The 18,731-nt window shown below is 36.5% G+C and overlaps 1 protein-coding gene across 1 annotated transcript; it reads right to left on the bottom strand.

Annotated features, from left to right (window-relative positions):
* Positions 1-14,715: 14,715 nt before the first annotated feature.
* On the bottom strand, positions 14,716-18,522 carry LOC131145657 (glucan endo-1,3-beta-glucosidase). Its single transcript, XM_058094853.1, has 4 exons — positions 18,127-18,522; positions 15,876-17,990; positions 15,449-15,767; positions 14,716-15,071 (listed from the first exon to the last, which is right to left on the bottom strand). Exons 2-4 carry the CDS (start codon positions 16,719-16,721, stop codon positions 15,049-15,051), a joined length of 1,188 nt encoding a protein of 395 aa, XP_057950836.1. The 5' UTR covers positions 16,722-17,990; positions 18,127-18,522; the 3' UTR covers positions 14,716-15,048.
* Between the last annotated feature and the right edge of the window lie 209 nt (positions 18,523-18,731).

The following is an 18,731-nucleotide window of genomic DNA, read 5'->3' as shown; positions in this document are numbered from 1 at the left end:
AAAACCCCCACTTAATTTCTTGAATTTTGCCCGCGAGTTCCAAAATTATACCCGCGGTGCTCACCCGGGCCCTAAATTCCCGAAATCCAACTTCAATCCCAGATGCTTAATATTTTAGCATTTCTAAATTAATGCTAATTAATTTAAAATAAGCCCCTCAATAACCCCAGCACCCCAAATTTGGGGTTTTGGCCTGACACCCCCATAAGAATTCTGTCCCACTAGACTTGTAGAGAATCATCCCTAGATTCTCATGGTGGTGTTCGTTCGTCAATAAGGCTTATATTTTTTAAGAAATTAAAGAAAAAATGAAAAATGACTTACCCTAGGCAATACGCTTATGCCACTCCTACCATCGATCCACTCCGGTGAAATGACGGCAGCGGCGAATGAAGTCCAATGGTATCTTCAGATTTTTGATTAGGTGAAAATCCGTCACGAAATAGAGAAGAGAGGGAGAGAGAATGAGAGAGAGTTCACGTTGCAGGAGAATAAAAAAAAAAAAAAAAAAAAAAAGAAGAAGGCCATTGTCGCTAGCTGAGGAGAAGTACAAAGGGCAGAACAGATAATAAAGCAATGTCTGAGGAGAAAAGCAATACGGCCGTAAAATATTAAGTAAAACAAGACTTGGTATGTGGTATGCCGAATCTGCGCTGAGAGAACGTCAGGTAGGGAGCACTGAGCATGCACGAAATCTTCGACGTGAACAGCCCTACGTAAAGCAGAAGTAGAATGCGTCGGCTCCTGAAGAATCACTTTAGTATTAGCCATAGGCCTCGGAGGAGGCGCCGTAAGGTTCTCCCTAGCAGGAGCTTCACTATCACCTGTAGTGGGCACGTCCCTTTAAGATGATTCTCCTTTAAGCTCTCTTCTTTCTTCCTGCTCCTACTCGCTCTCTGCTTCTTGGCTTTCCCCATGAGAGACTCGTATTTGTTAAAGTCCATATCTGCAAAAATAAGAGAGGGGATAAAAACACCAACAAAAGCAAAAGTATCCGAGTACATATCATAGAATTCAAAGGCAAGACAAGACTTGAGGAAACGGGGCTGATCCCCTACTACACGAGAACTAGCTCCCGAAGCAGCTCCTCGTGAGGGACAATCCCCTACTGAACTAGGGCCCATAGATCTTTTAATATGGCCTTCTCGGTGGGGAGAGACTCGGAAGAATGTGGCGCACCCGAGCTGCAAAAAGGAGAGCGGAAAAAAAGTAAGTAACCGAGTATCCTGCACATAGCCCTGCATAAAAAAAAAAAAAAAAAAAGGTAAGGAAGAAGAACGTCACCATCCAAAGGAGCAGACCATACAAGAGGGCCCATATAGTTCATCTCCCTTGAAGCAAAGAAGTACCGAGACTTTCAATTGTGTATGGAAGAGCTGCCCGGGGTGAAAAGTTTATAACCTGACAAAGAATTGAAGTAATACAGCTCCTTCTCTATAGAGTGCGTCCGCATTTGGAAAAACTCCGGAAGAGAGGCACAACGGGCTGGTGACCGAGCCGAAGAAGGAGGACGAAAAAACACATTAGTGTAAGATAGGACTTCGGAACCAACTGTGAAGGGGCAATTCGGTAAAAACGTAGTACGTTAGAAATAAAGGGGGGAAAAGGTAGTCTAAGGCCTAGATCCAGGTAGTTGGTGTAAAGGCAAAGCTCTTCAAAGCTCGGATCAAGGGCTGATTTCGAGTTGTCGGGTAATCTAATAGTGATATTCGAAGGGATGGCAAAAAAGTATTGAATATTTTGCATATTGGCGGGGGTCAGGTCACATCGTGCGCTCCTTACTGTGGTCGGAGCCCTTGCGGGCTGCAAGGAAGACTCCATAAAGAGAGCAAAATATGGAACGAACGAAGTGAAGAACTTCCAAACAAATCAAACAGACGAGCCTCCCACAAAAACAAGGGAGATAAGATACCAAAGGAGATCAAATGAACAAATTTTGCAAGAAAAACAACAAAGCTACCAAATAAAAGAAGATTAAACAGGCAAAATTCTATCAAGAACAGTGAAGAACATGAAGAACAATAAAACAAACATGCAAGTCAACACAAAGACGGAGAAAATCAAGGAGAGAGGCCGAGCAAGAGCGTACCTAGCAAGAGGTAAAAACCCTTTGAATGAGATAGGGAGCAAATGAAGGGGCCCTGCCTTTATAGAGAAAGGCCTGCACGGATCCCCGAGAGAGTGGAAATCTCAAGAGAGCTCCTCTGCAGGGTGGGATGGCGTCTCTAGGAAAAGGATTAAAAAATTCCCGTACGTATGATAGTCCCCGCAGATGTTGACGTTACACCAATATCAAGGACTCGCGGCTTTCCAAGGTACGACTGATTTAAACAGGTATTTATTACACTTTTGCAGGAAAGACGACGCCTTATAAGGCCAAAAATAGCCTAGCAGAATGAGCACGACTCATTAAGCATCAAAGGCCCACCTGACGAGCATGACTCGTAAGGCCAAAAACAGCCCAGCAGATAAGCACGACTTATTAGGCACAGAGGCCAAACTGACAAGCACGACTCGGAAGGCCAAAAACAATCTAGCAGAATGAGCACGACTCATTAGGCATAGAGGCCAAACTGACAAGCACGACTTGTAAGGCCAAAACAGCCCAGCAGATGAGCACGACTCATTAGGCACAAAGGTCAAACTGACGAGCACGACTCAGAAGGCCAAAAATAGCTCAGCAGATGAGCATGACTCATTAAGCATCAAAGGCCCAAATGACGAGCACGAATCGTAAGGCCAAAAAACAGCTTAGCAGAATGAGCACGACTCATTAAACATCAAAGGCCAACTTGATGAGTACGACTCGGAAGGCAAAAAACAGTCCAATAGATAAGCACAACTCATTAAGCATCAAAGGGCCAAATGACGAGTACGACTTGTAAGGCCAAAAAACAGCCTAGTAGAATGAGCATGACTCATTAAGCATCAAAGGCCCACCTGACGAGCACGACTCGGAAGGCCAAAAATAGCCCAATAGATGAGCACGACTCATTAAGCATCAAAGGCCAAAATGATGAGTACGACTCGTAAGGCCAAAAACAACCCAACAGATGAGCACGACTCAGTAGGTATAAAAGGCTATGAAGCTGCTCGGTAAGATCAGTTCGGTAAAATTCGCTCCATGAATCAATTCGGCACGAATTGCTCGGCAAGTCCCACTCCAAGAAATTGTCCATGAAGCTGTTTGGTAAAATTAGTTCGGCAAAATTCTCTTCATGAATCAGCTCATCACGAACTGCTCGGCAAGTTTTCTAGGCAAGTCCCGCCCTGAGAAATTGCTCCATGAAGCTGCTCGGTAAAATTAGTTCGGTAAAATTCGCTTCATGACTCAGCTCGACACGAACTGCTCGGCAAGTCCCGCTCTAAGAAATTGCTCCATGAAGCTGCTCGATAAAATCAGTTCGGCAAAATCCGCTCCATGAAGCAGCTCGGCACGAACTGCTCGGCAAGCCCTGCCCCAAAAGAAAAATTGCTCCATGAAGCTGCTCGGTAAACTCAATTCGGAACATCAGCTCAGAACATGAGCTCGGAAAATGTTCTCCACCACTCAGCTCGGAACATGAGCTCAAAAAATGTCCTCCACCACTCAGTATGGAACATCAGCTCGAAAAATGTTCTCCACCACTCAGCTCGGAACATGAGCTCAGAAAATGTCCTACACCACTTAGTTCGGAACATTGGCTCAGAAAATGTTCTCCACCACTCAGCTCGAAACATGAGCTCGGAAAATGTTCTCCATCACTCAGTTTGGAACATCAACTCGGAAAATGTTCTCTAGCACTCAGCTCGAAACATGAGTTCGAAAAATGTCCTCCACCACTCAGTTCGGAACATCAACTCAGAAAATGTTCTCCACCTTAGCTCGGCAAATCAGTTCGGAACTTCAAAAAAAAAAAAAAAAAAAAAAGGAAAGGTGGAGGAGCATTATACATATACATCTGGGGAGTAGGAGTGCAGACACAACAATTTTTCAAAATTTCGTCCAGAAATTTAAAACTGAGGGGGGGACAACTGATATGGCCAAAATAAACTAGTCAATAAGAGCAAGACAACACCTAGCCCGTAGTCCCCCCCCTGAAGTCAAACAATCTAATGAGAGCAATAACTCCAACTCAATAAAGAGGAGGAGAGATCCACGCCAGCGGCTTAAATGGCCGAGTGATGTGCCCAAACACTTTATGACCTTGGAGCAATTTAGGCCCCGCGCAATAAAGGCAAATCAACCAAAGGGTCAACTCTAACTCCTATAAGAAGGGGGGCGAGGAAGAGACTAAGGTAAGTCATTCAACTCATTCTATTGTTGCATTCAGCCTCTCTAAAAGTATTTCTCTTACTTAGGCATCAGAGTGATCCCCCGGAGTTCACTCCGGGTCCTCCAAGCCTTTCTTCTCTTCCCCTTTCAGGTTAGCGAAAATCAAAGGAGCAACCCTACTAATTTTACCCTGCAACAGAAGGGTTTTGTATACGTGCACGCATTAACTTTTTGACACATAATCATAAGGCAATAATGTGCAGATTTGAGTCATTTTTGAAAAAAGATAAGTTTTTCGAGCAGAGTTATATGGCATTTTTGCAAATCTTATGAAAGGTCTAACACATTTTTTGAAACCTTATGAGGATCTTTTTGTCAAGTCTTAGCGCATGTGAGTGTTATTTGTCCTTTTAAAAATAACTACAAATAAAATTAATCTTTAATTTTTTCATGTACTTATAATCTTCTTCTTCTTCTTTTTGCAATAACCTTGATATGTTTTTTTCTTATTGATTTGAAATTTTTCTACTGAAAAATTAAAATTATTTTTTATTTAATGATTTTTAAAAATTAAGTTATGTTTTAACCATGTCAATAACATGGTTAATAAATGCATGAAATAATTATTGTAGGGTCACTTTCCGAATAAAATTGTAATAATAAATAATATTAAGAAAGTAATTGATAGATCAATTAAGAAGCCATACATTGACACTAATTAAACAAAAAATGATATATAAATTATGTGCCCTTGCTTGCTACAAAAAAAAAAACATATTAATGTGCATTGTAAAACATGTATATTATACATTTGGATGACTATCTTAAGTTATAACTTTTGGTATGCTCACATAATGGTTCATTATGAAATTAACTTTTAGGATATCAATATAATCTCTGCTTATATAAGGACATTTTTTACAACCAAAATAGAGATAAAAAGATGATTAGTAGTTCTTGAAGAGTTAAAATGCTGAATTCTTATAGTTCCAAATTTCTTTACTTTAATTTTTCTATGAAATTTATTCCTATCAAGTTTATTTTGTATGATCTAGTAAATAAAAAATAAAATTTAAGAATTAAGAAATATAACAAAATATTACTAAGCATATTATATATTAAAATTTTTAAAATTACATAAATTAATTTTTCCAAAATAACATAAACATGAAGATAATTTAATAGTAGACATTTTCATTCCCAATCAAATGATTAATTTTGCCACTAGGATCCTAAAAAAAAATTCAGAAACATCAAATCAACATCCAAAAGAGACTTATACTTAGCATCAATGGGCTCAGACAAATTTACTTCATCATTTTTCCCTTTTCTTTTTAACGATGCCTTGTAAAAATCAATTAGGTGTTTAGGGGTGTGACATATTCGAGACCAATGATCTTTTGTTCCACACCTATAGCAAATATTGTCATTATTTTGCACTTTGTTATTTTGTTCAAAACTTTATTTATTCTTTGTCCATTTCCTTTGAATATTTTCAGCACCTTTGTTTTTAAACTTTGAAGGATGATCATCATGAGTCCAACAATTTTTCCTACCACGACCCTTATATCACCACAACCTCGTCCACGACCTTAAGGAAAAATCATATTCACTTTAGGGAATGGTGTTGAGCCAGTGAATGTGGTTCAACATCATTCCCTAAAGTGAATGTGGTTTTTCCTCAAGGCCGTGGATGAGATCATGGTGGGAAAAGGGGTTGTGGTAAGAAAAATTGTTGGACCCATGATGATCATCCTTCAAAGTTTGAAAGCAAAGGTGTTGAAAAGATTCAAAGGAAATTGATAAAGAATAAATAAAGTTCTGAAAAAAATAACAAAGTGTAAAATAATGACAATATTTGCTATAGGTGTGAAACAAAAAGTCATTGGTCTCGAATATGTCGCCCTCCTAAACACCTAGTTGATCTTTATAAGACATCGTTAAAAGGAAAAGGGAAAAATGATGAAGTAAATTTGTCTGAACCCATTGATGCTAAGTATGAGTCTCCTTTAGACGTTGATTTTGATGTTTCTGATTTTTTTTTAGGATCTTAGTGACAAAATTGATCATTTGATTGGGAATGAAAATGTCTACTATTAAATTATTTTCATATTTATGTTATTTTGAAAAAATTAATTTATGTAATTTTTAAAAGTTTTACATATAATATGCTTGGTAATATTTTGTTATCTTTCTTAATTCTTAAATTTTATTTTTCATTTACTAGATCATACAAAATAAACTTGATAAAATGGAGGATGACATGTGTTTGGTGGATAGTGACACAACTCACACAATTCTTCTTGTTAAAAAATATTTCTTACAGTTAACATTAGCTGAAATTAATGTTAATACAATATCTAACTCTGCAAATATAATAGAGGGCTCTGGACGAGTTCATATTATGTTTTCAAATGAGACAAAATTATATATTGATGATGCGTTGTATTTTAGTAGATCTCAAAGAAATCTACTAAATTTTAAAAATATAAGCCGCAATGGATATCATGTTGAAACAAAAAATGAATGAGATATGAAATATCTTTAATTACATATTCAGTTTCAAACCATAAGATCATATTAGAAAAAATTTCAAGTTTTTCATTTGGCTTATATTTCACAAAAATAAGGATGGTTGAATCAAATTTTATGTACCGAAAGTGCTCCGATCCTAGAAGTTTAATACTTTAGCATGATCGTCTTGGCCATCCTAGTTCAACTATGATGTGACGAATCATTGAAAATACACATAGACATCCTTTAAAGGATCAGAAAGTTCTTTTACCTAGTGATTATTTTTGTATTTCTTGTGCTAAAGGAAAACTACTTGTTAGACCTTCTCCATTTAAATAACCTTTAGAGTTTCCATCTTTTCTATAAAGAATACAAGGAGATATTTGTGGCTCAATCCATCCATCTTACAGACCATTTCGATATTTCATAGTTTTAATTGATGCTTCCACTCAATGGCACATGTTTGTCTACTTTAAACTCATAATGTTGCTTTTGCTAAATTTTTTGCTCAAAAATAAGTTAAGACATCAAGTTTTCCTGATCATTCCATTCATACTGTTCGTTTAGATAATGTAGGTGAATTTTTCTTCAAAAACATTTTATGACTATTGCATGTCAATAGGAATAAGTGTCGAACATTCAATTGCACATGTTCATACACCAAAATGGTTTTTGTTAGCAGAATCCGTCAATTAAGCATTTACAATTAATTTTTAGGACTTTGCCTATGCGATCAGCTTCCTGCATCTACTTGGGTTATGCTTATATGCATGTTGCGTCTTTGATTAGATATAGACAAATACATATCACAAGTTTTCACTTCATAGCTTGTGTTTACCACCAACCCAATATTATCTCATCTTAGCATTTTGGTTGTGCAATTATATGTCTTATGATTACGCAACGAAGTTAAGATAAGATGGTACCACACGTCGGCTTGGTATTTAAGTTGGTTTTTATTCTCCTGCTCTCATAGATATCTTAAACCACTACGAGTGATTCTTTTTAGAGGGAGGTATTCTAGATATCAATTTGATGAACAGTTTTCCTGTTATTAAGAGAATGAAAAGATTAAAGGATTAAAAAACACAAGAAATTGTTGGAACACACCAACTTTGTCTAATATTTTTTATACACGCACAAATTAATGGAACTTGCAGTTCAACAGAATATCATTTGTAAAATGCTACAAAATCAATTGTCAGATATTTTTACCAAACACCAAAATGGGTTCACTCACTCACATGTTTCGCTGCCGCAAAATATTCTACTAGATTGATTGTCTTGAGGAACACCCAATGAGAATGCAATAATGGAATCTAAAAATCGCAGAAGACGTTGGTAGACCCAATTGATGCAAAGAATATTGTCCTTAAAGAAAAAGGAAAATGAATAATAAAAGGGACATTCCAAAAGAGAGGTAATTAAACACGTCAAGAAGAGGTTAAAAGAAATATAGATCAACAATCCCAGATTTCCATAGAAGAAAGAAGCAACACAGAAGGTTTCCGGGTACTGAAAACTTATGAGATCTCTTCAAATTTGACAACTATGCAGAGAATAAATGAAGTTCGTTGTTGACAATTGGTTTGAATATGCGATTGCTTCAGAATTATTAATGATACTAAGCCCGAACTCAATTGTAAAGATGTCGATAATCGAAAGATGGTCAAATGGAAAGAAGCAATACAAGTGAACTAAACTCATTAGCCAATGTAAAGATTTGGACAATAGTTCCAAACACCTGGGCCTCGACAATGTCAAACTGTGGGGTATAATGGGTTTTTTTTGTATGTAAAAGAAATGAAGATGAAAGAAAATTGTGAGATACAAGGCGAGTCTTGTAGCATAGGTTTCTCACAAAAGGATAGTTATAGAATTATTAATGAGGAACATATTCCCCTGTTATGAGCGCAGTTACTTTCAGATTTCTGATTAGTTTAACGGTTTCTGAAAGACTTGACATTTGCCTCATGGATGTAGTAACAACTTACTTGTATGGCTCATTGGATAATGAGATATATATGAAAATCTCTGAAGGATTTAAAATGCCTAAAGCATATAATCCAAAACAATGGTAAATGTATATTGTTAAATTACAAAGATCCTTGTATGGACTAAAGCTATTTAGACAAATGTGGTACAACCGTCTAAGTGAATATTTGTTGAAAATTGTGTTGACTCTATGAGTCCAATCCTATTTTGATAATGACAAATCACTTGGTATTTGATCTGTGCATTGAGATTGTGAACAAGAACAATATTTAGCATGCACAAAAGGTTAGAAAGTCATAAAAGCCATGAGGATTAAAACATTTACAATCTGGCACAATCTATGGAACTAAGAAGAGTAGAAGAATGAAAATGCAAGCATCTTATGCAAGTGTCGAGTTCAAGATCGTCATGGGAATGGGTATTTAGAATTGATGTATGTGCATATTTTATGTGATATAGCTAGAAGTTCAAAATATATACACATACATCTCATGAACACCTTTTAGGGTTAAATATGAATTTAGAGACTCTATTTAAAACCCTGGAAAATGTTTCATGAAAAAGCAAAGTAAGAAAGCAAAAATGATTTTTGAAAACAAAATAAAAAAACTGAAGTTAAACTGCCAAGTTGACTAAGGATTATCCTCAGATGTCTGAAGAGGCAACTTTAGACGACTGAAGTTTTACTTCATACGTCTGAAGAATTTCCTCATAAGACTAATGTTTTAGTTCAATCAACTGAAGATTTAATTAATGAAACACAAAACAAGCAAAATGATTTCAGAAGACTAAACCCTGAGTTTAGTCGTTTGAATTAAGGACTTCAGAAGTCTGAACCTTAAGTTCAGTTGTCTAACCCTGTGTCCAGTTCAATTTTTCAAAGTTTTAAGGAACATCAGACGTCTGAACCCGAATCTTTAGTCGTTTAAACTTGCAGAAACTTGAAAAAATCTAATCTTTAGTGAGAGAACACGCGAGTTATTTACTTAATCAAGTTGATCCAACGGTCAAGACTTAACCTAGGGCTAAGAACACTCATAAAATAAACCTCTAAACCCTAGTGCCTCACTTTTTGGATAATATTGAGAGACTTGAACATATTGCAATATGGTTGCCTGCACTCCAACTTATACTCATCAAGTTTAGGCAAATCATCTCAGCTTTTTGAAGGGATTTCATTTACACATTTTGAAAGCAAACTCTGGTGATTGAGGTAAACAAGGGATTAGTTTGCGTTTTCAATATATTGATATCTTGAAGATTTTCCATATCTCACACTCATACATCTATTACTCTTATTGAAAAATAAAAAACCTTGTGTTGTTACATAAAAATTTATTTGTGAAAGGATTTTCTAAACATTGAATATTTGGTGATCTTCAAGTTCTTATTTTCATTCAAAGACTCAATATTTTGTTATTGCGAATTCTACTTGACTGAAAAGTCTAAAGGTTCTCAATATATGTAACGACCTCAAAATTATATCATTATATATATATATATATATATATATATATATATATATATATATATAATCATACCTATGCAGTAGAAACATAAGTCATACATCCATATACACTATACAATACCAAAATTCAGTACATATAGACTATAGCCATAAAACATTTCCCTCCAGTATTGCCTATCCCATAAATACAAAACTCTGTCACAAACTCACCCTACAACTAGGGTAATCTAGAAATCTCTATTCGCGAGCTTGATCAGCTCGCCTAACTGGCTCACCTGAAAAATGTTAGAATAATAGGGTGAGTCAACGCTCAATAAGTGAAAATATGCTATTACTAGTGTGTGGCGACTAAGTTACATATAAACTTTAATTAATATCTTAGCTGTAATAAAATGATAAGTTTGTAAACCATATCTTACATTTTTTGCAGTTTAAAACATAACTGTATCATCTGAATTTTTCTACTTTTCATAGTGCTAATGTCATACTATATTTATCAAATACTGTAAAATTGTATACAAATACATAACTGTGCTTTTATCCTTGGAACTTTGTATGTCATGATTTGACTCCTCATGACAGGGTTGTGCGACTTGTAGGCGGGACTTAACCTGGTCGGCCCTCCAAGTAAGTCACTATACTCTACTCTACCTTAGCCCGGCCAAACTGCATACTCTCCTAGGCGCGGGATTGGCTCGTCAAACTGGCTCCCTTAACCTAGCGAACTAGGGAGCTGCATACTCTCCGAGCACAGTTGACGGTACCCACACACTATCTGAGATATGTGATTGCACTCTATCTGTATTAGTAGCGGTACCTTACTCTATATTCTGTATCTGTCTGTAATCTTTTCACAGGAATCTGATACTATATATATACATATATACTCTTTTACAGTTTTCATCATGTTTCCAAAATAACCATAACGCTATAACTTTGTACTGTAAATACTGTAATATCTGTAGCATCTTGATGTTAAAACTGTATCATCTGTCTATATACTCTATTTGTATAATCTATCCGTATACTCTAAGTGTTATGACATTTAGGAAAACATAGCCTTCTATATACCTTGTATATACTAATCTGAATAAACATTTGTATACTGCTATATATATATATATATATATATATATATGTCTGTGTAATCATTTGAATAAAACTGTATATGTATACGTATTCTGTCTGTATAAAATCTGTAAATATCTAACTATATCTGCATAACTTGATATGCTGAAAAAACTGTATAAAAACTCCATATCAGATAATATCTACTCAGGCCACACATACTTTAAAACTCATATTCTATATAATAACTGGTATACATGCATATATATATATATATATATATAAATTTCTGCTGTAAATAATAATCTAATAAAAGCGTATAATTTATGCTGAAAACTTACTAGAATTGCCTAACATAGCATATTTCCCTTACCTATTTTTTGAAAAGCCTTCACTGAACTTTGGCCCTATACCCGCAGGGTTCTCCACTTAACACCTTGAAAATGGCATCCCCCAAAACAAAAGGTCAGTATTTTCCTGCAAACAACATTTCCTATAACTGCAAGAAAAGAAAATTCTGAATAAAACACCTTACCCTGAATTTGGGATGAATTTCAAACCAACTTCTCCCACGATTAGCTCTGGTAGACTTGCAGAGAACTTCGTTAGGAGCGTCGTGGTGACCTTAGATCTTCAATTCGGCGAGAAACGGAGCCGGGATCGAAGAGAGAAGGTGTGGGAGACGTTTGAGAGAGAGAAAAAAAAAGTTTGCACCAGTTTTCTGCTGAAAAATCCAGGTTCACAATTTATAGCCTCAGATTCGTCGACGAGATGTCGACGAGACACGTCATCTCGTCGACGAGTCCTTAAGGAACTTCGTTAACGAACTTCCCCCCTCGTCGACAAATTTTAGACTGCCCCAAAAAACTCTTAGTATTTTCTCATCGACGAAACCTGTCCTCATTGATGAGCTCCTCTTATATCCTCATCGACGAATCCCCTCTGTTCGTCGATGACATGCTAAAAAATTCTTCGGTTTATTACAATATATATTTGTGAGAACTATTGTTGTGACAAGTAGTGTTTAAATTTTTGCAATATTCAAAGTCTTTTATTTATTCAAAGATTCAACTTTACAAATTATTTGATAGCAATAATTTAGATCTTCATAATATTCAAGACCAATTTTTTAATAAGATCACTTTCGGTATTCTTGCATCTAGTAAGTTGAACTAAAACCCTAAGTTCTCCAAAGCATCTACTTATATAATTATTTTGGGAAAATTGATCAAAGGAAAATTTTGTGAAGCATATCATTCATATAACGATTACATCGTTACATACATACTAAGTTTCAAGTTTTATCATATGAATATGTGTTAGGTTTTCTATTGTACTCACTAACTTTGTTAGAAGCAATATTGAGTTTTTGCAGATTTGAAATTTTATATTGTAATCACAGTTCGGGTTGTGAACTGGGTGAGGAAGAAGCTGTGTCTCTTGTAAATAGCAGATTGTAAGGGAAGCTCCGTTCTAGTTAAAGGAGCAGGGATTTAGTGGAATCTTTGAGTGGGGTTGCTTAAAGCAAGGACATAGGTCGGGTTGGCTGAACCTCGTAAAATTGTGTTTGCCTTCTCTTTTCCCTTATCTTTTTGATTTCAGCTTGCATTTCATTATCAACTTTTGCATGGTTGTATGTTGATTTATATTATACGCACTTGATAATTAATTGGGTAAAATACAATTTATTGAGATAATAATTTGAATTAATTTCAATTCCTTGCAATTAATTTGTTAAATGTTAAAATAGGGATTAAGTGGTAAAATAAATTTAAAAAATTTTAAAATACCAAATTCACTCTCCTCTTGGGATTATACCTGAATTAACAAATTGGATATGAAAATAATCTTATCTGTCTTTGTGTTTTTATCAAGAAAAAAAATTCTGGATTTGCTATAGTCGCAGTTTATGTTGATGACATAAACATAGTAGGAACTCCAGAAGAGATCTCGATAATTGTTGTTTACTTAATGAAAGAATTTGGAATGAAAGATTTTGGGAAGACAAAATTTTGTCTTGGTTTTCAAGTGGAACATTAAACAAGTGGAATTCTTATTCATCAATCATCTTATGTAAAAAAAATCTTGAAACAATTTTGTATGGATAAATCTTATCCATTAAGCTCCCTGATGGTTGTTCTTTCACTTGATGTGAAAAAGGATCTTTTTCGTCCTCGAGAAGATGATGAAGAAATCCTTGGTCCTGAAGTACCTTATTTTAGTGCAATTGGAACACTTTTGTATCTTACAAATTGCACTAGACCAGAAATAACTTTTGTGGTAAATATGCTAGTAAGGTTTAGTTCTACACCAATTCAGAAGACATTGGAACGGAGTAAAACATATTCTTCATTATCTCCGCGGCACATCTGATATGGATTTGTTTTACCCAAAGGGAGTAAAGTCTGTGTTGAAAGGATATGCTGATACTGGATATCTTTTTGACCATCATAAAGTTCGATCACAAACAGACTATATTTTTACATGTGATGATACTACTATCTTATGGCGATCTATAAAGCAAATGATCACCGCTACTTCTTCAAACTATTCAGAACTATTAGCAGTTCACGAAGCAAGACGTGAATGTGTATGGTTAAGAACTATAATCCAACACATTAAAGGGACAAGTGGATTATCATTGGAGAATGACAAGCCAACAATATTGTACGAAGACAATGCAACATGTATTCCATAAATCAAAGGTGGGCACATAAAAGGTGACAGAACTAAACATATTTCACAAAAGTTATTTTACACTCATGAACTTTTGAAGAAAGGAGATGTTAACATTTGCAAAATTTGTTCAAATAACAATTCAGCAGATCTATTCACAAAAGCATTGTCAACTTCAATTTTCAAAAAATCATGTACATAACATTGGAATACGACAACTTAAGGAAATTTCTTAATTGATTGTATTTTTGAGGGGAAGTATGAATACTATACTCTTTTTCCTTCGTTAAGGTTTTGTTTCACAGGGTTTTCCTTAGCGAAGGTTTTAACGAGGCATATTCATAATGTATAATTATCCAAAGGGAAGTGTTGTAAAACGTGTATAATATACATGTGGATGACTATTTTGAGAATAAATTATAACTTTTGGTATGCGCACATAATGGTTCGTTATGGAATTGACCTTTGGAATGCCAATATAATCTTTGTCCGTATAAGGACATGTTTTATAACCAAAATAGAGATAAAAAGATGATTAGCAACATCTAATTCCTAAAGAACTAAACTGTTGAATTTATATAGTTCTAAATTTTTTTATTTCAATTTTTCTATAATTCTCTCTTTATTTCATTTACAACAATGTGGTGCTTCACTTTGAATTTTTTGCTATAAATAGTAATAGAAAAATAATTTAAAATGACTAGATGTGATGAACCTCCAAATTTTTCATGAATAAGCATTAATGAAAAATGGTTATATTATTTATCAACAAAACTAAATCATCTATTAAGTTTGACTTATATAAGAAGAAAAAACTCGTCTCTCATCGTCTCTCAATATTCAGTACTCATCCTTAACATAAAAGTTTCAAACTCTAATCATTAAAATATCTCATGGAGAATAAGATTAACTATGGTCTTATCCCGCTCTCTTGTAGAAACAAATAATCAATCAACTAACCCCACCTTAAAAAAAAAATGTCTAGCAAAGCTAGGAAAAACAATAATTAAGGAAATTATTTCTCCTCTATGCTCAAACTATGTCTTTAATTATTCATTTCGACATCTCGGTATCAATATTTGCAGCTTCCGTAGCCTGAAAGTTCAAAAGAAAGAGTAAATATCTTGAAAAATGTGCAAATATAAAGGAAGTGCATAGCACAATTATCTACTTTCTTGTAAAAAATAATTTAATTTTAAAAAAATTCTTAAATTTTAGAAAAATGTCGCATTACTTAATAATTTTTGAATACTTGCAAAAAAAAAAAATTGGAGGCAATTTTTAAAATATTTTTTTTTCAACTTTCTATAAAAAAGTTGAAAGCTTGAAAAGTAAGATATCATTTTATAATTATTTTAGAAATTTAAAAATAAGAAACAAAAATAATTCTTTAAATAAAAACTCATAATATTCTAAATTTTGCATCAATCAAATTTCTTTTTGGATAATGCAACTAAAATCTTCAAGCTTACTTGGATCAACATGGGTAATGGACCCAGTTTGTCTAAAATCACAATCAAAATCAGTTCGGCCCATAGCTTGGTAGTACAAATTCATGGCATAGGCTGCATGGGCCTGGACCGTGTTGGGCTCGAAGCATGGGCCTCCTTCTTGAATTGAGCTGCAGTCCAGGCCCAGCCCACAAACATAATCAATATTTCCCTGCAAAGCCTCTTGTTGGGCTCCTGGTCTGGCAACACACCATTGCTTGCCCCTGGACCTTGGCAATGGGCTCGCAGTTGGTGCAGCAGCTGGGCCTGGGCCCGAGTTTGATGGATAAGAAGCAGTAGCCTGCCAGAGCCAAATTCACAGAGCAGTCAAGCAAACATAAACAAACACTACTACAAGGATGGTCAAGAAATATGAACCACAGTGGAGGATTCCGGCGGCGGCGGCTACCGTTGGCCGGAGGATCCCGATATCGTAGACGGGAGTCATATCGGGCCGAAACAGCCCGAAATTCCTTTCGCACGTCGGGCCGGGCTTTAGGTTCTCATTGAAGAGAGCAAAAATGTAGGCCTCAAATGTTCTGTTTGGCATGAGGGGTGTGCCAACCCCTGAGGACACATGCTCAATGAGCTTCCTGTTGAATTCAGCTGCCGTCTCTGCATCAACACCAACTTGGTTGGCATCCCCATTCGATGGCCACCCGGTTTCGGCGATAACTATGTCGATGTCGGGGAATCCGAGGAGTGCCATGGCAGAGTAAATCGCGTCCAATTGCCCATCCAACATGTTGGTGTAAGTGAGCCTAGTGGTTTCATCAAACGCCCCAGGGTTCGGGCGAAACAGCGCATAGTCAAGAGTATCGGCGGAGCAGCCAAAGAAAGGATATGGGTTGATCATGAAAGGCGAGCCGGTTGATCTCAAGAACCCAAGCATGGGCTTGAGCACATGGGTGTCGTACCCTTGCCGGAACTTCCCCGTGGACGGCGGACTCGACGTCGAGAGAATGCCTAAAGAATGAGGAGTGGAGACTTTGATCAAGTGGTCTAGGGTTTCCCCGGCGAGGGCTTCATGGAGTGTTTCCATGGCCAGAACGAGGTTCCCGATGAGCAGTTTGTTCGCGGTGGCGAGGACTTCGTTGCCTACCAAGATTCGGGTGATGTTGGTGGCCGGGATGTAAGGTTGGACAAAGGTTTTCACCCATTGTTGAGCAAAGCTGAGCTTGGTTAAGTGGGGGATTTGGTCATCAGGGACTGTGATGATGATGGAAATGCCAGTGTGAGCAAAGGCCTTCAGCATTTCGGGGTTGGCGTCGAAGAACCTCACACGTTTGATGGCGGTGGACTCCAAGAGGAAGCGTGCAACCTGCGCCGGAGGAGGGAGATTGTTCGCAACTGTGCCGTAGTTCACTCCGATCGATCCTGCCGAACCTAGTCGAACACATACCAGTAATCGTTTTAGTAATTAACACAAACATGAACCAACATATGCTGCACAAATTAAATTATCAAACTCCTTACATCGTTTTTTTTAGTGCTAAAAGTGAAAACACGCATATGGGATATATGCAAACCTTGAATTAGGGTTAATGCAACGAGGATTGAGAATGAGAATTTGCTGATGATTGAAGCAAAGAAGGGGGGAACAGTTTCTGCCATGACTCTGGAGTGGAGGTGATGGTGATGGGAATGGTGAATTGCGGGGAAGAAAAGCACTTGTGGTGGATGCTTTTCTTTGTGGTTGGGGAACTGCTTGATGCTGTGTTTGCAAGAGCAATTGTGAAAAGTTTCTATTGTGAGAAATTTCCAAGTGTCTAAACATGGGCCTTTGGATTTGAGCTTTTCCAATGATTCTGTTCCGTCATTCTTCCCTTGGTAAGGAGGGATTCTTCTAGGACACTGAAGTGGCCAAATTTAGGAAATCATGGCTTTTGGAAATAGAGAAAAAAATGTTATATATAGAGTGTATTCACAGGATCTAATATGATTTCGCTATATGTATAAAAATTGAACCTCAAGTTAGCAAGATAAAGAGGGTGAAGGGGTTCGAATTCTGATCCATTAGCCAATAAAAGTATGAATTAAGGAGGGGCCGGGGCCCGTCACCCATTGTATTAATCAGTGCCGAGCTCAGATACGGCGTTAAATATAAATAAATTAAAATAAAAAGGTAGGTTTAATGTATTTATTTATATATATAAGAGGGTTTGGCTTAAAGGTTAAAGCTTTACTGCTGATATGAAGGTGTCCAGGATCCTGGTTTAGTTGGATAGACAATGGAATAACCTTTGCTTGCTAAACTGGAAAAGGAATCACAGCAATATTCTGAAAGTTCATCCAACTTTGGAAAAGGAATCACACAACTTGCCTATATATATATATATATATAAATAAACTACATACATGTGAATAATCATAAACAAACAGATTGTAAATGTAATTAATTAGGTCATGGCAAATCAAGAAATGCAAAGAATACTTATCTGGGAGTAGCTCAGGGGGTTGGCTCAAGTGAATACTGACGGACTGCGAAGACTCCAATTAGTAATATGAGGCTGCCGGTCTAATTCTGCATCAAGGCAAATTTTTCACTAATATGGATGGTGCCCCGGGGTGAGAGAGGGTCCAAAGGGCTTGTGCAGGGGGAGTTTTGGGTTATGCAAACCGAAAACACACACACGCGCACACACACACACACACACAACCTTATCTTGGGCTGCAGGGAAAGCTTTGTTTTGCAAGTTGCATATGATGGGATGCAGAGGAAGCTGAAAAGGCCCATAAATCCCATAAATGTATGTATGTATATCCTCCAGTTAATGTTGCTTGCTCAAATGAGCATCCATCTCAGAAACAGAAGCACCAGCAGCACAACATACACACATCACATAAGAAGAAGAATTGCATAATATGTGCCCAAGAAAGATTTTATCAGAAGAGGAAGGTGCAGTGGCACTGGGCACTGCTGCCTGTTGGGAATTTGGAATACTCATTTGAGCAAGAAATATTACAAGGAGGCGCTCTCTCTCTCTCTCTCTCTCTCTCTCTCTCACACAAGCATCTAATGGAACTAGAGTGAAGGCTCCAGGAATCTAGGCAGTGGACATCTATAGGAACCACACGAGATATAAAAGCTGAAACAGGCTGCCCAACCCACCAGTCTCCCACATATTTTATATATATAATGTGATAGTAGTGAGAAAAAGTTAGTAGACAATTTGGAACAACAAAAGGAAATGAAAATTTGGATGAGAAACATATGAAATGAAGTGGGTAATTTCATTTTATTGCATTGTTCGAAATATTATGT

The sequence above is a fragment of the Malania oleifera genome, chromosome 13 (assembly GCF_029873635.1).
Source record: "Malania oleifera isolate guangnan ecotype guangnan chromosome 13, ASM2987363v1, whole genome shotgun sequence".
NCBI lineage: Eukaryota > Viridiplantae > Streptophyta > Magnoliopsida > Santalales > Ximeniaceae > Malania > Malania oleifera.
This window is presented reverse-complemented; position numbering and strand designations above follow the sequence as displayed.

Coding starts and splice junctions, on each gene's coding strand:
- LOC131145657 (XM_058094853.1), bottom strand. CDS start 16,721: ATGCTGAAGGCCTTTGCTCACACTGGCATTTCCATCATCATCACAGTC. Junction 15,768..15,875: donor TCGGGATCCTCCGGCCAACG/GTAGCCGCCGCC, acceptor TGGCTCTGGCAG/GCTACTGCTTCTTATCCATC. Junction 15,072..15,448: donor CATTACCCATGTTGATCCAA/GTAAGCTTGAAG, acceptor TTGAACTTTCAG/GCTACGGAAGCTGCAAATAT.